Genomic DNA, 15,933 nt, shown 5'->3' with positions numbered 1-15,933 from the left:
TGAGCTCAACGTCCATTTATTTCAAAGCAGTAATAATTTAAAATTATAAAAACCTTTCCACCGCGGGACACGTAGGGGTGGGATGAGCGGCCACGGGACGGGGAAGCGGGGACACGGGGGCCACGCGTGCCCGCCCCTCTGCCGGCCCTTGGGACATCCTGGGAGGCTGAGCACCCCGCGGCAGGAGGCGGCGGGTCCTCCAGCCTCCGCCCGTGGCTGGGCGCGGCCAGCCCCACAGTCCTGGGGCCACGGGGCCTCCCGGGCGCGGGCTGAGGCCCTGTGCGCGCTTGGGGCAGGCTCAGGCACTGCCGGCTGGGTTCTCGCTGCCCGGAGAGCTGGAGGAGGACGAGGAGGAGGACGAGGAGAAGCCCACGCCGCCCAGGCCCGGCGGGTTGGTGGCCGTGTTCTGTCCTGTGAGGCTCTTCCGGCAGACGGGGCAGCTGTCGTGCTTCAGGGGGACAGGGGGGACGGGGGGTCAGCGGCGGCGGGGCGGGGGGGGGGGGGTGCGCCCGCCCGCCCGCCGGCTCACCTGCTCCAGCCAGGGCACGATGCAGCCGTCGTGGAAGAGGTGGTTGCAGGGCAGCTGGCGCACGCGCTCGCCCAGCCGGTAGTCGTCCTTGCACACCGGGCACTCCAGCCCACAGCCTGCGGGGGGGGGGGGGGGGGGGTGGGCCCGGCACCCGCACGCAGCCCCACCCGAAGGCCCCGGGGGGGACACGACAGGCGACAGGAGCCTCCCCCAGGCCGCCCTCATCCGCCACGGACACCCGGCACCCACCTACGTGCTCCTCGGTGACGGGGACGGTGGGGAGGGCCTGGATCTTCTCCTTGTCGGCGGGCGGGGGACCCGTGTTCTCAAACTGGTTGAGCAGCTAAAAGACAAGAGGCGCGCTGGGCGGGCGCGCCCCCTGTGGGAGCACCGAGGCCCTTCGTCCTGGTCCCCGGACGCCCTGGGCTCAGAGGTCAGCACCCCCAGGGCCCCCTCGGCTCCTGCCATCCTGCCCCTCTCATCAGGGTCACCTCGCAGCCGGGGCCCGCAGCCTGGGGACAGCACAGCTCTCCAGGGGGTGGTCCCACCCGGGGCTCAGCCACACCCAGGGTCCGTGTCCCAGGGACAACACTCCATGGGCTCGGTGGCAAAGGACCCTGATGGGCGATATCCTGCCTCACAAGTGTCACCGAGGTCACAAGGAACACATGCCTGAAGACCCGTGGGAGGGAGTGAGGGGAGCGGGGACGAGTGGGGGCCCCGTCCATCCAGCCCTCGGGGGAGGCGGCCGTGAGCTGGGTCCCAGGAAGGGGGCGGCCCCCCCCATACCTGCGTGATGATGGCGTCCAGGCCGTTGGCCCCCCAGGCGTAGTCCATCGGGTTCGAGTGCAGGACGCCCCTGGGCAGAGAGGTGGGAGGTCGGGGTTCAGGGGCGGAGGACCGGGCGGGCGGGTGACCCCCTACTCACCAGGGGCCCAGGCCCAGGCTGGGGACGGCAGCCGGAGTGATGATGCCGTTGACCAGCTGCTGGATGATCCTGGAACAGAGTGTGCGGCGGTCAAGCCCGGGCAGAGGCAGGACGTGCGTCTGCATGCAGACTCTCGTGTCCAGAGGCCGTGTTCTCAACCGTAAGACACCGCGAGGAGTGGGATCGACAAGAGGACCGGGGAGGCCCCTCGCCTGTCACCACCCCGACGCCCCCTCACGACAGGAGCATTCTGGGCACCTGGAGGGGCCGCGAGCCCCGGGGTCAGCCCCGCTGTTCACAGCGGCCCCACGACACGCCGGCCAAGGTCACTGGGAGGTCACAGTGGACCCAGAGCCTGAGCCGGGTGGCGTGGGGGCCGCGGACGCCCAGGCATCAGGGATGGGCCGTGGCCTGAGCCAGAAAGTCCTCCCGCTCTCAGAGAGGGTACCGAGCAGGGGGTTCCGTGTGGTGAGCCCGAGCCCGGTGGGGGCGGGGGCCTCTCTGGGGCCGGTCAGGCCACGGTCCATCCAAAGAGCTGAGCGAGACCCTGTCTCCTGGCGGACGTGCGCTCGGTTATTCACGTTCTGGTGGACGGCGGCCCCTCCTGTGTCCCCAGTTAGAGAGGCCGTCCCGGCACCGATCCCGCACACGGGCGGGAGCTGTGGCTCTGTGGGGCCAGGGGTGTTGGGGGGTGCAGACCCCTCTCAGCGGGACGAGGGGGCACCCAGCAGACACGAGGACCCGCCCTGTCCAGTTCCAGCCCCACTTCGGGCCCACGCCCCCACCTGTACCTCACCCTACATGGTGGGCTCGGGCAGCCCTGCTCGCACCCCCGGGACCCGTTCTGCCCAGAGGATGGCCAGGAGCCAGCGCCACACCCCGAGCTCACAGAACCTTCTGGAAGGTGGATGCCGCTCTGCCCAAGCAGGGGTGGGCAGGCCGGCGGCCGCGAGCGCCACGCTCACCCTTCCAGCGTGGGGACGCCCTCGTGCCGGCCGGGGGCCCGCCGCGCAGTGAGGCGGGCGCGGGGCTGCCGGGCGCCATAGCGGTGCCGCGAGGGCTGCTCCCTGTCGCGACGGCCCTCGGGGTCCCGGCCGTCGTCCGGCTGTGCCCCGGGTGGCAGCGTGGGCAGCTCGAAGCTGTCGTCAAAGATGCCGAAGGCGAACTGCCCGTAGCCCTGCGGCAGCGTGAAGAGGTGCTGGTCCACGTTCTGGGGGAGCAGGGGCGCCGTGACCGCGGGCAGGAGCCCGGCACTGCCCCACCTGCCGGGCCCAAGGAGACGCAAGACACGGGGGTCCCAGCGCGGGGGACGCGGAGAAGGGGCAGTCCCCCACCGCGGGCCGGGCAGGCGAGAGAAACCCCGTGGGGAGCCCGGCACCAGCCTCTCAGAGGGAGGCCGCAAGACAAGGGGCCGCGCCGTGCCCCCGCGAGCAAGGGGCGCCGCCGTGGTCTGGGCGGCCGCACACTCACCTCGAACGGCTGCCTGGCCTGGTCCGAGGGGGCCGCGGAGGGGGCGGAGCTGCTCTCTGCACTCCTGGGGGACGCGGCGGTCAGCGGCAGGCCCCCACCCGCTCAGGAGAGTCTCGCGGCGGAGACCCCCGCCAGCCCCTCGCCCCCGGGGGCCGTGTTACCTGGTCTCTTCCGGAAGCTCCTCGATGAAGCCGGACTCGCATCTCGGGCAAATGTAGTCCTGTGGAGGAGAGGCAGGTGAGGGACGCGGCCCGTGGAGCCCGCCTGGCGCGGCGTGGCGAGCGGCAGGGACAGGTGTGACCGCCCCGCCCCCGCGCCCCGGGTCTGGCAGCCTGTGCGCCCCTCGGTGGCAGACGCGGTTTCAGGGCTGCCCTGGGCCACGCCTGCCGGTGAGGGCTCTGACAGGCCTGCAGCAAACAGGCCGGCAAGCGGTCCCCGACTGACGGGGACCCGAGGACGTTCCGAGTGACCCCCACGCTCGTGAAGGAGACGTGGCCCCGGGAGACAGGGCACGAGCGCTGTCTGTGGGGCTCTCCGGGCCTCAGACAGCTCGGCTCCCAGGACGGCGGCCACCGAGGGCAGGAAGCACCACCAGGCAGAGGAACCGGCCTATGGACGCCCCATGGCGGCACTTCTAGAACCTTCTGGCAGCCCCAGCACACGGCCTGCGACCCCAGGCGCAGTGACTATGCCCCTTCGAGGCCCTCCGCCCTCCCCAGGCCCGCCGGCCAGTGGCAGAGACGGAGAGCAAAAGACCCGGGATGTGGATGGGGAGGAACATCAGCACCAAAACCACGCCCACACGTGTCAGTTGGGGCCGCCCGGGCGTCCCTGAGACCCCACAAACGGGGTGGGACACCAGTCCAAGGCCTGCTTACCCCCCGAGTGCTGAGAGGAAGAAGGTGGCGCTGTTTACAGTCAGGGCCAGGCGCAGGGACTGCGGCCCACCCTCAGCAGGGAGCCACACCAGAGGTGGCACACGTGGGCCTTCCCCGCAGACTCCTGGGGCAGCGCCTGGCACCTCCGTCAGGACAGCGCACGCCACGGCCCCCACCTGCTCCTGCTGCCAAAGCAAAGGGGGGTCGGGGTCAAAGGCCCCCGTCTGAGCCGAGTTGGGGGGCGGGCGGGAGCCGCACGTGGCGCCGGGACTCGAGTCCAGAATGTAAAGCAACCTCACAGCCCAACAACGGGAAGACGAAACAGCCGGTTAAAAAACATCTGTGAAAGTAGACATTTTTTCAAAGACACAAGACGGCAGCGAGCCGACAGCAGAGCTCAGCACCGTGAGCCCGACCCCAGTCCACACCTGCTGGGTGGCCGGGCTCAGACCTGGTCACCAGGGTCGGAGGAGCGAGGAGGTGGGGACAGGGAGCAGGCAGCCTCTCTGGGGACAGTCGGCAGGTCCTCAGGAAACTAAACAGTCACCACGTGACCTTGCAGTTTCGCTCCTAGGGCCCGTGCCCGAGGGAAATGCACACACATGCCCACAGACCTGCACGTGTGTCCACAGAAACACGACTCATGACAGTCAAGAGTGGACACAACCCCAGCGTCCATCAGCAGGTGATAGATCCACACAATGTGCACACCCACACACTGGAATATGACGGAGCCATGAAAAGGAGTGAGGCCCTGACACAGCCACACCGTGGATGGACCCTGAACACACGATGCTCAGTGAGAAAACCAGACACGGAAGGATGCACGGTGTGTGATTCCATTGATGTGAAATGTCCAGAACAGGTACATCCACAGACAGAAAGCGGGTTCATGGTTGTCAGGGGCTGGGGAGGGGACGGAATGTCCTGGAATTAGGCAGAGGGAACGGGGGCAGGGCCCTGAGTGAACTGAAAACACCTTAAGCGGGTGGGTCGCCTGTCAATAAAGCCGTCACAAGAAACATTGAGGCCAGCGGCCGTTGCTCCCCTGAGAGGGGTGTGGGGCTCCCCAGCTGGTCGCTCCCCCTAACGCCCTCCCACTGGCCCCAGCCTGTTGTTCTCGTCTCACAGGGCACAAGGCGGCCGCACGAGGCCGTGAACGGGCCCGCATTCCTGCTGCATTGGGCAGCCGGGAGAGAGCGACAGACACGGGCAGACGCGGCCACAGGTGAGGCCACGGTCAGGACACCGGGAATCAGACCCCTAACCCTGGGGGACGAGGTCACGGAGAAACCTGAAGTCTGCCCGTCTCCAACACCAGGGTGGTCCTGACCGCCCCGGCTCAGGGTCCCGGAAGCCAGGGCCTCGGGAGGAGCCGTGTCTGCACCCAGGCCTCCGCCCTCCCGGCCGGCCCTTGGTTGGCCCTGCTGGAGAGCGTGGCTCCTCCTCCACCATCAAGGCTTCCTGCCTGTTGCGTCGTCGCCCTCCGGGTCCCCTCCTGGAACCCGACCGCCCTACGTCCCCGTCTCTGCTCCCCCTGCACGGTCAGCTCCAGGACGACCGGCCGGCCGCTCCACGCCCATGGCTCCCCGCCCTCCGCCCACCTGGGCCTGCACACGTCCCTCTGCAGAGCGTTGTCCCCATATCTACCTTGTCGCCCCCTCGCGGAAGTCGGGTCTCTGCTCAACCGTCACCTGCCGGCTGCCAGCCTCGGTCTCCCCACCTGCAAACGGAGGACGGCCTCAGCCGCAGCCCCGAGGGCTGTGGCTCCACTGCTGGGTGGTCAGCGCCGGCCCCGTGCTCCCGTCCCCACGCGAGACCCCCCCTCAAATGCCAGGCGGCCCCAGCGCGTGGGCAGTGGGGAAGGGACTGGATGGAGATCTCCCAGCGCGGTCCTCTGAGGGCACGGCCCAGAGGGCTTCTTAGGTGGGGGTGGCCAATGGCAGAAACCCGCGTCCCAGCAAGGGGGCCCTGGGGCGGAGTGTGAGCCCCACGGGGGCAGAGCCCGCCTCCCGGGTGGGGGACCACCCCTCTCGCTGGGCCTGACTGGCGGGCGCCCGTCCCTGGCTGTTGGCTCTGCCCGTCCTCGGAGGAGACGAGAGGGAAGGGGACCGCCCCAGCACCATTACAATGGCAACAACGGGGCCAGAGCACCGAGGATGGACGGACAGATAGACGGACACTAAAGTCACTGAGCACTCAGCCCCCAGGACGCACGTGGCGGGTGCAATCCAGCCCCTCCTGGGTGACGGAGGACACGGGGCTCTGAAGGGCAGGGACCTGCCCAGGTCACCCAGGCCAGCTGGGGCGGCCCTCGGGACGGGCACCACCCTCATTCCCATGCTCCTCACGCCACGCGGACGGGGGGCCCACGGCCCGGTGAAGTCGGGGAAACCGAGGCGGGAGCTGGAGAGACGACTGCCCGCTCCACGGTGTCCTCGGCCTCCGTGGGCCCAGGCCCCTCGGGGAGGCGGAGCTGCATCAAGGACCACGGACGTGACGGGACGCCCACAGCCGACCCCCGCGGGCCCCCTCAGCTGTCACTGGGGAGACGCCTGCCCTGACCGTGGGAAGAGCCGCCCAGCCATCACCGTCCCCACCGCACTGTGCTTTCTCTCGTTTCGGCAGGTGCCATACGCGGCGGCACATTCACGCCGGTCTGTCCCCCCAGGCATCTGTGGCGCCACGCACACTGCTGGGGGCCGCGTGCAGAGCTGCAGGGACCGCGTGTCACCTGAGGCCCGCCACGTGCCACCAACGTGTCCATCACACACACAGACCCAGCGCCTGACCCCACCTTCCTCCGCCGTCAAGCTGCCACGGGTGAGCCTGCCATGCTGCGGCCCCGCCTCGCCTCAGCCTCCGGAGCGCACGAGGCCCAGAGGCGCAGCCCCAGTGCCCCCAGGCGTGGCTCTGCCCCGCGCCCCATCCAGCCACCTCTCTGGGCTCGCCCCACCTCTGCCCACCACTGCCCCCAGACCCCACGGCACCCGTGTCTCTGGGCTCCCTGGCGTCCCCGGGGCCCGACCTCAGCTCCGGGCTCTGCCCTTCCGCCTCGGAGCGGCTGCAGCCGGCCCTGTCCCGACTTCCCCGCGGACTGCTTCTGCAGCCGCAGAGTGAGCGCCTCGTGAAGGGGCCACACGTGGCGTCCAGCACAACGTGGGCACACAGAGCGGTCAGCTGGCCAGAGAGCCCAGCCTGAGGCCACAGGGGCGAGGACAGAGGATGGGTGGATGGGGGTGTGGAGTGAGCAAGGCAGGCGACCCGTGCGGCTGCGGGGGGGTCCCACGGCCTCGCCCCCCACAGCCTCCCAGCCCCGCCTGATCACGCGCTCAGGGACCCTTCACCCACAGGGACGTAAGCAGGGCCACCCGAGGACCAGCCTGTGACGAGGAGCTTGGGCGTGAGGACCCCAGACAGCCACCGCTCAGTCTCCTGCGGGAACCTGCGCTGACCCCTGGGCGAGCCCCGGGGACAGAGCGCGGCAGGTCCCTGCCCGCTGACGCTCCACGTCCACGCCCTGCTGTCATGGCCCCCAAACCAGCAGGCGGGCCGTGTCTCCAGCGCTTCTGGGAGGATCGAGTCCGGGCCTGTGCGCCAGCGGCCCGTCTGGTTCCTGCTCCCACATGCCCGCTCAGCTGGCCGCCTGCCTGCCCCTGCCGCTCGGGGAGTCCCACGTGCGCTCCCGCTGGGCCCCATGGAGCGCACGCGGATCATCTCACTAGGCCCGTCCGACAGGCGGGGACACCGAGGCCCAGGGAGGTTGAGCACCTCACCCGGAGATGCACGGGAGGGAAGCGCCGAGCTGGGGCGGTCTCCGTCCCTTCCCACCTGCCGTAGTCCAGGGGCCTGAGAAGGTGCCCGACCACAGCCAGTCCCCCCGTGGTCGGGAGGAGCAGCTGCATAAAAACCCGACCACACGCCGTCCTAGCGACTCAAATGGGGCCGGTTTCCCATCAACAGAAGTCCCTGTCTCAGGGGCATGAGTACTGGCAGGGACCCTCCACCGCCCTAGTTAAGAGCCAACCTTCCCTCCCCAGGACACTAGGTGTGCTCCCTATTAATAAGGCCACCCGGTCTACGGGGCCTCCCCGAATCCCGCTCCAAACCCGCAGGCAGGCGCCCCTCCTGCCTGTGTTTGCTCTGACCCGGTTTACCAACGTTCCCAACCAAACGTTTGCCACCACTTGTTCTAGGCAGCTCTCTGACCAGCCTATGAACTCTGGAGGCAAAGGTCAGGGCTACCTTGTCGCCATGGGATTCTGTGACCAGGAAGGTCCTCCCCAGCCCAGTGACACTCAGAAGAGGTCAGAGTCCTCCTGGTCCAAGGCCATGTGGCCAGGCGGTGGCCACACCTGGCCAGGACTCAGGCCCTGTGCAGGCCCAGAGCAGCTCCCCGCGCATGCAGACTGCCCAGCCCCAGACAGGGCCACAGCCCGGGCCTCCCCCGGCTCTCGACAGGCCCCTCCGGGGTGGGCCTGGGGCCTGGGGCCTGTCCCGGGCTCACAGCAGCTGCGACGGGCTGCACGCACCGACCCGGGCTGGCGGGCCGTGTGGCCCCCTCCTGCCACCGTCGAGACAGACCCAGAGCTGGGGCGCAGGAAGCCGGAAGAGACAGAAGCAGGACTTCCGGGAGGCTGCAGCGGGGAGCGGGGCCAGCCCCGGCTCCCCAAGTGCGCGCTCGCACGCCCCAGATCTTTCATTTTCCCTCCTCCCGGGAGGGGAAGCCCCTCGCCTCCGGGAGCCCCACCACCTGCCCCTTCCCTCCTCCGGGGCGCAGGCCCCGCTCTGCACCCCAAACCCCGCCTGCAGCTCGCTCTCGCCCGCGGCTGGGATGACGCCCACCGACTCCTCCTGTCCTCCCCAGACCCCCCAGCAACAGCAAGCCCTCCTCCCAGGGACCCCGCAGCGGGAAAGCGCAGGACTAGGAGTCCGGCTCCGAAATCGGAGCAGCCTCCGCCGCCCACCGGCCGGAGACTGCGGGCTCCGTGACCCGCGGCCCCTTCCCCGTCGGCTGTCGGGCATGTGCGGGGCGCTCCGGTGCGACCTCCTCGCCCCCGGTTCCCCGCGCGCACGGCCGGAGGACGGCCGGCACCGCCGCCGGCCCTGCACCGGGCGGGGGACAGCGGCCCGCCGCCCGCCGGCGCCATCAGGCCGGCTCGGGAACGCAGCCCGGCCACGCGCCCGCCGCCCCGGGTCACGCGCGCCCGCGGGCCTCAGTTTCCCGCCGGGGCCCCCGCGGCCCCGCGCCCCCGCCGGGCCTCACCGGCAGGCGCGGCACGATCTCCACCGAGCAGCAGTGGCAGAAGTACCGTCCGGGCTGCGGCGACGCCTCGGCCATGGCCACCGCCGCCTCCTCCGCGCCGCCCGCCCCCCGTGCGGCGCCCGCCGCCGGCCGTTTGCTGCTCCCTCGCCGGCCGACGCGCCCGCGCACGCTCACGCACGGCACGCACGCCAGGCACGGCGTGGGACGGGGAGCGCGGGCGCGCGGCAGGCGGCGGCCCCGGCGACGGTGGCCGCCGAGGAGCAAACGAGGCGCGGGCGCCTCTCTAGCGGGGCGCCGGGCAGGGGGCGGGGCCAGGCCCAGAGGGTGCGGAGGAGGCCGAGGGGCGGAGCCTGAGAGGGGCGGGACCCAGTCTCCTTGGCAACCTGGATCAGGGCGTGGCGTTGATCTGGGGGCGGGGCCATGCCTGGAGGGTGCGGAAGGGGCCGAGAGGTGGAGCCCGAGGGGGCGGGGCCTAGTCTCCTTGGCAACCTAGAGGAGGGAGTGGTGGAGCTGGGGGCGGGGCCAGGCCCGGAGAATGCGGAAGACGCCGAAGGGCGGAGCCTGAGAGGGGCGTGGCCCAGTCTCCTTGGCAACCTGGGTCGGGGCCTGAGGGTGGAGCTGGGGGAGGGGCCCGGTACGGAGAACGCGGAAGAGGCCGAGGGGCGGAGCCTGCGCGGGGCGGGGCCGAGTCTCCTTGGCAACCTGGATCAGGGCGTACGGTTGGAGCTGGGGGTGGGGCCAGGCCCGGAGGCTGCGGAGAGGGCTGAGGGGCGAGGCTTGCGCGGGGCGGGGTCGTCCCCAGCTCCTCCAATACCTGCAAAGGCCCCTATTGCCCTCATTACTTCTCCTACGTCCGGTCCCACCGTTCTCTGCCCTCACTGCTCCTGGGACGCCCGGCGGGCTCTCACCCCCGGGCCTTTGCACTGGCTGTGCCCCTGCGGGGTGCACCGTCCCCAGACACTCGCATGGCTTTCTTCTTCGCGTCTTTCAAGTCTTTGCTCAAACGTCTCACCCGTTGAGCAGCTCATCTCGATAGCACTTGTTTCCACCTGGTGGATGTAGGGTCAGCTGCACGGCAGAAGGCATTTTGTGTCTTGTTCCTGGCTGGACTCAGGCATTCGGTGAACGAGCGTTGAGCGAATGCCGACGGGAGACCCCTTCCTGGGTCGAGGGACGGCTGCCCTCCGAGCCGCAGAGTGACCCATGGATAAGACAGTCGGAGGCCTGCGAGTGTGGCTTCGTTTCCATGGTGCTCTGGGGTCTGACAGCCCAGGGGGCCCCTGGGGTGGGGAGAGGGCAGGAAACCTACCCCCCCCCAAAAAAAAAATTAATCAGCAGAAACCTCATTATCACCCAACGCAGGCCTGGATCATCTCTGACCAGCCACGCATTTATGTCTTTATCCACTCAACAGACATCCATTGAGCACCTGCTGCATGCCAGACCCCATGCTGGGCGCCAGGACACAGCAGGACACAGCAGGGGGAACGACAGACTCAGCGGGCAACCACTTTGGTCTGAAATCCTCCAGGGCTTGGGGGGGACAGCTGGATCAGACACTCCCAGCAGTATGAGGTCGAGCCAGGGGGTGAGTCCCTAGGGTGGCCTGGGGAGACAGACAGGGCTTCCTAGGGGAGGGGGCATTGAAGCCAGGGCTTTGAGGAATGAATAGGAGTTAGTTGCAGTTGGGCCTCCTGCAGAAGGGAGCATTGGAGCCAGGGTGTTGAGGAATTAAAAACTGGAGCTTGTGTATAACGGGTCTTGAATGCCAAGAGGCTACGGGCAGGGACTGGTCTGCCAGGCACAGTGTGCTCCCCTGTCAAGGCTCAGGAGTACGTCCAAGCCATTCCTTCTCTGACCACCATGCCGGCCCCATCACTGGGAACCCAGGAATCCCCAGGTCCTTTGCCTCAGGCCCCTCATGCCCAGCCCCTGGGTCATTTCATGTTCAAATCCCAACAAGCCCCACTGGCTGTGTGACCCTGGGCAAGAAACAACCTCTCTGAGCAGGTGGCAGAAACTGCCTGCCAGGGTTTTAGGACTGGATGAGGCTTGGGCACCCCTGGCACCTCCTCAGACCTCACTCGGCCCTGCTGCCTGCCCGAAGTTCATCACCCTTCGCCCGCCCCTCCCCAGCCCAGCCTCGTTGGCCCCCTTGGGTGGGCCATGCCCTCTGCTGGGAATACTCTTCCCACTGCCCCTCTCTTTCCCCTGCTTCTCAGGAGGATGCCCGGCCTCTTCCTGGGGGAGCCCCCTCCCCTACTGAACCCCACTGCCCAGCGCCCTCTTCCTTCCCCCACGGCCACCCCCAGATCCAGGAGTTATCCATGGTGGCTCCCCACGCGTGAGGCCAACACCCAGCATACATACAGTCGGTGCTCAATAGATTCTTGAATGAATGAACCATTAGCGAGTGCCTGCTGTGTGCCAGGCCTGACACTGAATCCTCACACAAGCACCATGACATGGGGTCAATTAAGACTCCCATCTCACAGATGGGGAGGCTGAGACCCCCAGCCACCCTGGGACCACGGCACCGGAACCCAGGCGCCTGGGCTGTCATCAGCATGTGACCCGGCGGCCCCAAGGCTCCAGGGCCCTAGAGCGTCCATCTGTGACCCGGGGGCACCTGGCTGCTGCGTGGGACAGAGGGGGAGGGGAGCGCAGGGCACCCCCGCGGCTCTGACCGCCGGGCTCAGACAGATGCAGGTGCCTCTGAGGGTTTCTCAGCATCTCCCTGGAAAGGCTCTGAAGGGGGATCATGGAGGGGCAGTGGGGCCTGGCCCCCCAGACCCCCAAGGCAGGTCCGTGCCTCCCCCCTCAGACGTCCCCTTCAGACACCACAGGACAAGAACAGACGGCCCCCTCCAGGTCTCGCACCCCCACCCAGAGGACCCCCAGGGAGGCCACCCCCGTGGATGGCGGCTGTGATTGTGGTCCCAGCTCTCTCCAGCCTCAGGACCTTTGCACGGGCCCTTCCCCTCTGCCTGGATACTTCTTCCTGCTGTGGCTGCCGTGCTGAACCAGGGCCTCACGTGTGGAGAGGAAGCACCTGGAGCAGGCGACTTCTGCTCCTGCCTCGGTTTCCCTGCTGGTCACATGGGGCACAGCAGCTCCATCCTCTGCGTCGGGAGGATCCTGGAGGGAACTCCTCCCCTAATCCCCTGCCAGGCTCCCCTGCTCGCTTTTGTGGCTCTGTAGCATGTGTTGAATTTGGTTTTGGACAAGTGGCCCCTCTTTCAGCTTCTTTTCTGTCTCATTTATTTTTCAGGATGAGCTGTAGAATATTGTTGTTTCATTCTCTCGGGTGGGAGATCCTGTGGGGATTATGATGGATCTGCGTGGAACGTGGTGGGCTGGTGGCATTGTGCGCCTGGAGGCTCCGCGTGTTCACAGGCTTGGGTTCCACTCAGGCCTTGGGGAAGGGCCTCTGCGGCCTGTGGGGCTGGAGCAAGGTCACTGCCCCTCCCAGAGGTATTCCTACAGCGTGAGTATTCCCACAGGAGCGAGTATTTCCACAGGGGCAAGTATTCCCACAGCGGTGAGTATTCCCACAGGGGTGAGTATTCACACAGGAGTGAACATTCCCACAGCAGTGAGTATTGCCACAGGAGTGAGTATTCCCACAGAAGTGAGTATCCCCACAGTGGTGAATATTCCCACAGGAGTGAGTATCCACACAGGTGTGAGTATCCCCACAGGAGTGAGTATCCCTACAGGGGTGAATATTCCCACAGGAGTGAGTATTCCTACAGGAGTGAGTATTCCCACAAGAGTAAGTATCCCCACAGTGGTGAATATTCCCACAGGAGTGAGTATCCCCACAGGAGTGAGTATCCCCACAGGGGTGAATATTCCCACATGAGTGAGTATTCCCGCAGGAGTGAATATTCCTAGAGGAATAAGTATTCCGACAGGTGTGAATACTCCTATAGGAGCAAATGTTCCTGCTGGTGTGAACACTCCTACAGGAGCAAATATTTCCACAGGTGTGAATATTCCAACATGTGTGAGTATTCCCACAGGTGTGAGTACTCCCACGGGAGTGAGTATTCACACAGTTGTGAGTTTTCCACAGGAGTGAGTACTCACAGAGATGTGAGTATTCCCACAGGGGTGAGTATTCACACCGGAGTGAGTATTCCCACATGTTTGTATATTCCCACAGGAGTGAATAGTCCCACAGCTGTGAGTATTCCCACAGGGTTGAGTGTTCCCACAGTTGTCAGTATTAACACAGGTGCAAGTACTCCCACAGGCGTGAGTATTCACACTGATGTGAGTACTCCCACAGGAATGAGTATTCACACAGAAGTGAGTATTCACAGAGATGTGAGTATTCCCACAGGTGTGAGTATTCACACAGGAGTGAATATTCCCACAGGTGTGAGTATTCCCACGGGGGTGAGTATTCCCACGCGGGTATTCCCACAGATGTTAGAATTCCCACAGGAGTGAGTATTCCCATAGGTGTGAATATTCCCACTGGAGTGAGTATTCTCACAGGCGTGAGTATTCCCACAGGTGTTAGTATTCCCACGGGAGTGAATATTCCCATAGGTGTGAATATTCCCACAGGTGTGAGTATTCCCACAGGAGTCGGTATCCCTACAGGTGAATATTCCCACAGGAGTGAATATACCACCACCTGCTTAAGCATTTTTGGTTGGCGTTTTAATCTTTTACTTATATATTTTTCCATTTTATTTATATTTTTTGGTTTGTATTTTTAACTTCTATTCCTGTTGGCACGTTTTGTGTTTGATTTTATGGATACTTTTTGAGTTGTGTCTTTTCTTTATTTTTCACTTTTTATTTCTTATATTTTGGTTCGTGGTATTGGTTTGTTGCTCAACTTTCTTGTTGATACTTGTTGTTTTTTGTCGTTCACTGTTTTTCCCGTTTGGATGTAAACACACAGTAAGGGGTGTCGAGTCCACCAGCCCTCAGAGTTCTGTTCAAACGGCCTTTTGTGAATGTGGCTTTCAAGTCACCCACACCCAGACCAAGAGCCAAGACGCCATGGCCCCAGAGCCTCCGAGGCCCCGAGGCCATTGCCCACTGGGAGCAGCCACCATCCTGATGGACCAAACCTGGGGATAAGGGTCCGCGTTCCTCGCCTGCTGCGGAATCCCTCAGGATAAGACGTCAGAGCGGGACGGGGCCCGTGGGGACGGGGTCGCCTCCATCCTGTCACCCGATCGAGGCCTTTGAGCTCTGCTAACTTTATGTGACATGAGTTCTGACCTGCAGAAAACCTTCAGCATCAGCACAAGGGGGCCGTGCGCCCGGACCCAGACGCACCCGTGGTCAACACGCTGCCCCTTAGCTCCCTCTCTCTGTGCCCGTGTGGAATTTCCAGCTAAGGTGCGGCCCCCACGCCCTCATCCCAAACACGCCCGGCGTGTTTCCCACAGCAGGCGGCTCTCGTCCCCGAGCCGGGACCACCTTCTCCAAGTCAGGTAACTAGCACCTGTGGACACGAAGCCACGGCTGGCCCACAGCCTCGTCCCCGTGCTGTGGTCTCGGTTCTGCACGCCGTTGTCGCCTTCGTCCTTCCACCTGGGACGTTCCTCGGTCCAGGCCGTGGGCTCGATCCGCCCAGGGAGCCCTCAGGCCTCCTGCTCGCGTTCACGGTCCGTCCCCAGGACACGGGCGAAGATGAACGGATAAAATGAGGAAGGAACGCGGGACAGCCCGGCCCTCGCCCGCCCTCCGCAGGGCCCTCGCCGTGTGAGTCAGGACAGCTGGAGGAGCTACCGGGGAGCAGCATGGCACAGGGGTCTGATGGCAGCTCATTCTCACGTCCCTGGGAGACCACACCCCACGGGGGTCCGCTGTGCCGAACTAGTGAGAAATAATACGAGTAAACGGAGCTGCCGTCGACCCGCGCTCACCACCACATCCCCTTCTCCCAGCCGGCCCTGGAGGACATGACCGCTACTCTCCCCATTTCACAGATGGGGAAACTGAGGCCCGGGAGGCGGCCACGCGCCCAAGGTGGCAGCATCAGGGCTGGACCAAGGCTGCCTCCCGGCAAAGGAGGTGGGGTCCCTCTACTTTTGCCCTGGCAGGGACGAGACCGTCATTCACTCGCTCAATGACGTTGGTGGAGGATCAGCTGTGTGCAGAGACACAGCTGGGATGCGACCCACTCAACAGTACTGAGCACGGCCACCGCCCCAATAAAGTCCCCAAATACGTCTAATTATAGCCCAGTGAGTCTCATGTCGGACTACTCATCTCCGGGACTATAAAGTAATAAATTTGTGCTACTTTCAGCAGCTAAATTCACAGTAATTTGTCAGAGCAGCAAACAGGAGACAAATACATCAAGCTACAGTGGGTCAGGTCCAAAGAGTCAGCCCGATGCCCCGCCCCAGCAGGCTATCCCTCCTGCCATTGGCTGGAGCTGGGTCACATGGTTGTGTCTGAACCAATGGCTAGCAAGAGGAGAGGCTGACATCGGCCAATCAGGATTCACCTCTGGGCCAAGGGTGGGCCCTGCCTCCTGTTGCAAAGTGGCTGCGTGACTCCTGCCTGAAATCGGGTTCCTCTGTAGGGAAGGGCATGGGGTGGGAATTCCTGGGGGCAGCGTGGGAGAGCTGCTGTGGGAAGGGGCGTGGATCCAGAAGGCTCAGAAGGGCAGGTCTGGACTCCATCCAGGGGCCATGGGGAGCCATGGGTGGCATTTGAGGGCAAGGGCACATGTGATGGGGGCGTTATAGGGCCCAGCTCTGTGCAGAGTTCTCCACACCGTCTGCCATGCCTGAGTCTTCATGTGTCCCATGAGAGAACCCACAGGGCCTGCCTCCTGGAGCCCCCAGGGTCTCAGACACTGAGTTGCTGTGGAGTCTGTACC

At 65.4% G+C, this 15,933-nt stretch overlaps 1 protein-coding gene across 2 annotated transcripts; it reads right to left on the bottom strand.

Annotated features, from left to right (window-relative positions):
- On the bottom strand, positions 1-9,233 carry RNF126 (ring finger protein 126). 2 transcript variants are annotated; one of them, XM_087425936.1, is made up of 9 exons: positions 9,072-9,233; positions 3,089-3,147; positions 2,928-2,991; positions 2,423-2,667; positions 1,458-1,526; positions 1,319-1,388; positions 779-872; positions 530-645; positions 1-448 (listed from the first exon to the last, which is right to left on the bottom strand). In XM_087425936.1, exons 1-9 carry the CDS (start codon positions 9,144-9,146, stop codon positions 299-301), a joined length of 942 nt encoding a protein of 313 aa, XP_087282062.1. In that variant the 5' UTR covers positions 9,147-9,233; the 3' UTR covers positions 1-298. The 2 variants fall into 2 exon arrangements, with proteins under 2 accessions (XP_087282062.1, XP_087282063.1); XM_087425937.1 differs by having other exon boundaries at positions 2,423-2,634.
- Positions 9,234-15,933: the final 6,700 nt, after the last annotated feature.

Source organism: Ceratotherium simum, chromosome 39 (assembly GCF_057802395.1).
Source record: "Ceratotherium simum simum isolate JZ-2026a chromosome 39, ASM5780239v1, whole genome shotgun sequence".
Taxonomy (NCBI): Eukaryota; Metazoa; Chordata; class Mammalia; order Perissodactyla; family Rhinocerotidae; genus Ceratotherium; species Ceratotherium simum.
Note: the sequence above shows the minus strand (reverse complement) of the source record. Positions and strands in the feature narration are given on the sequence as shown.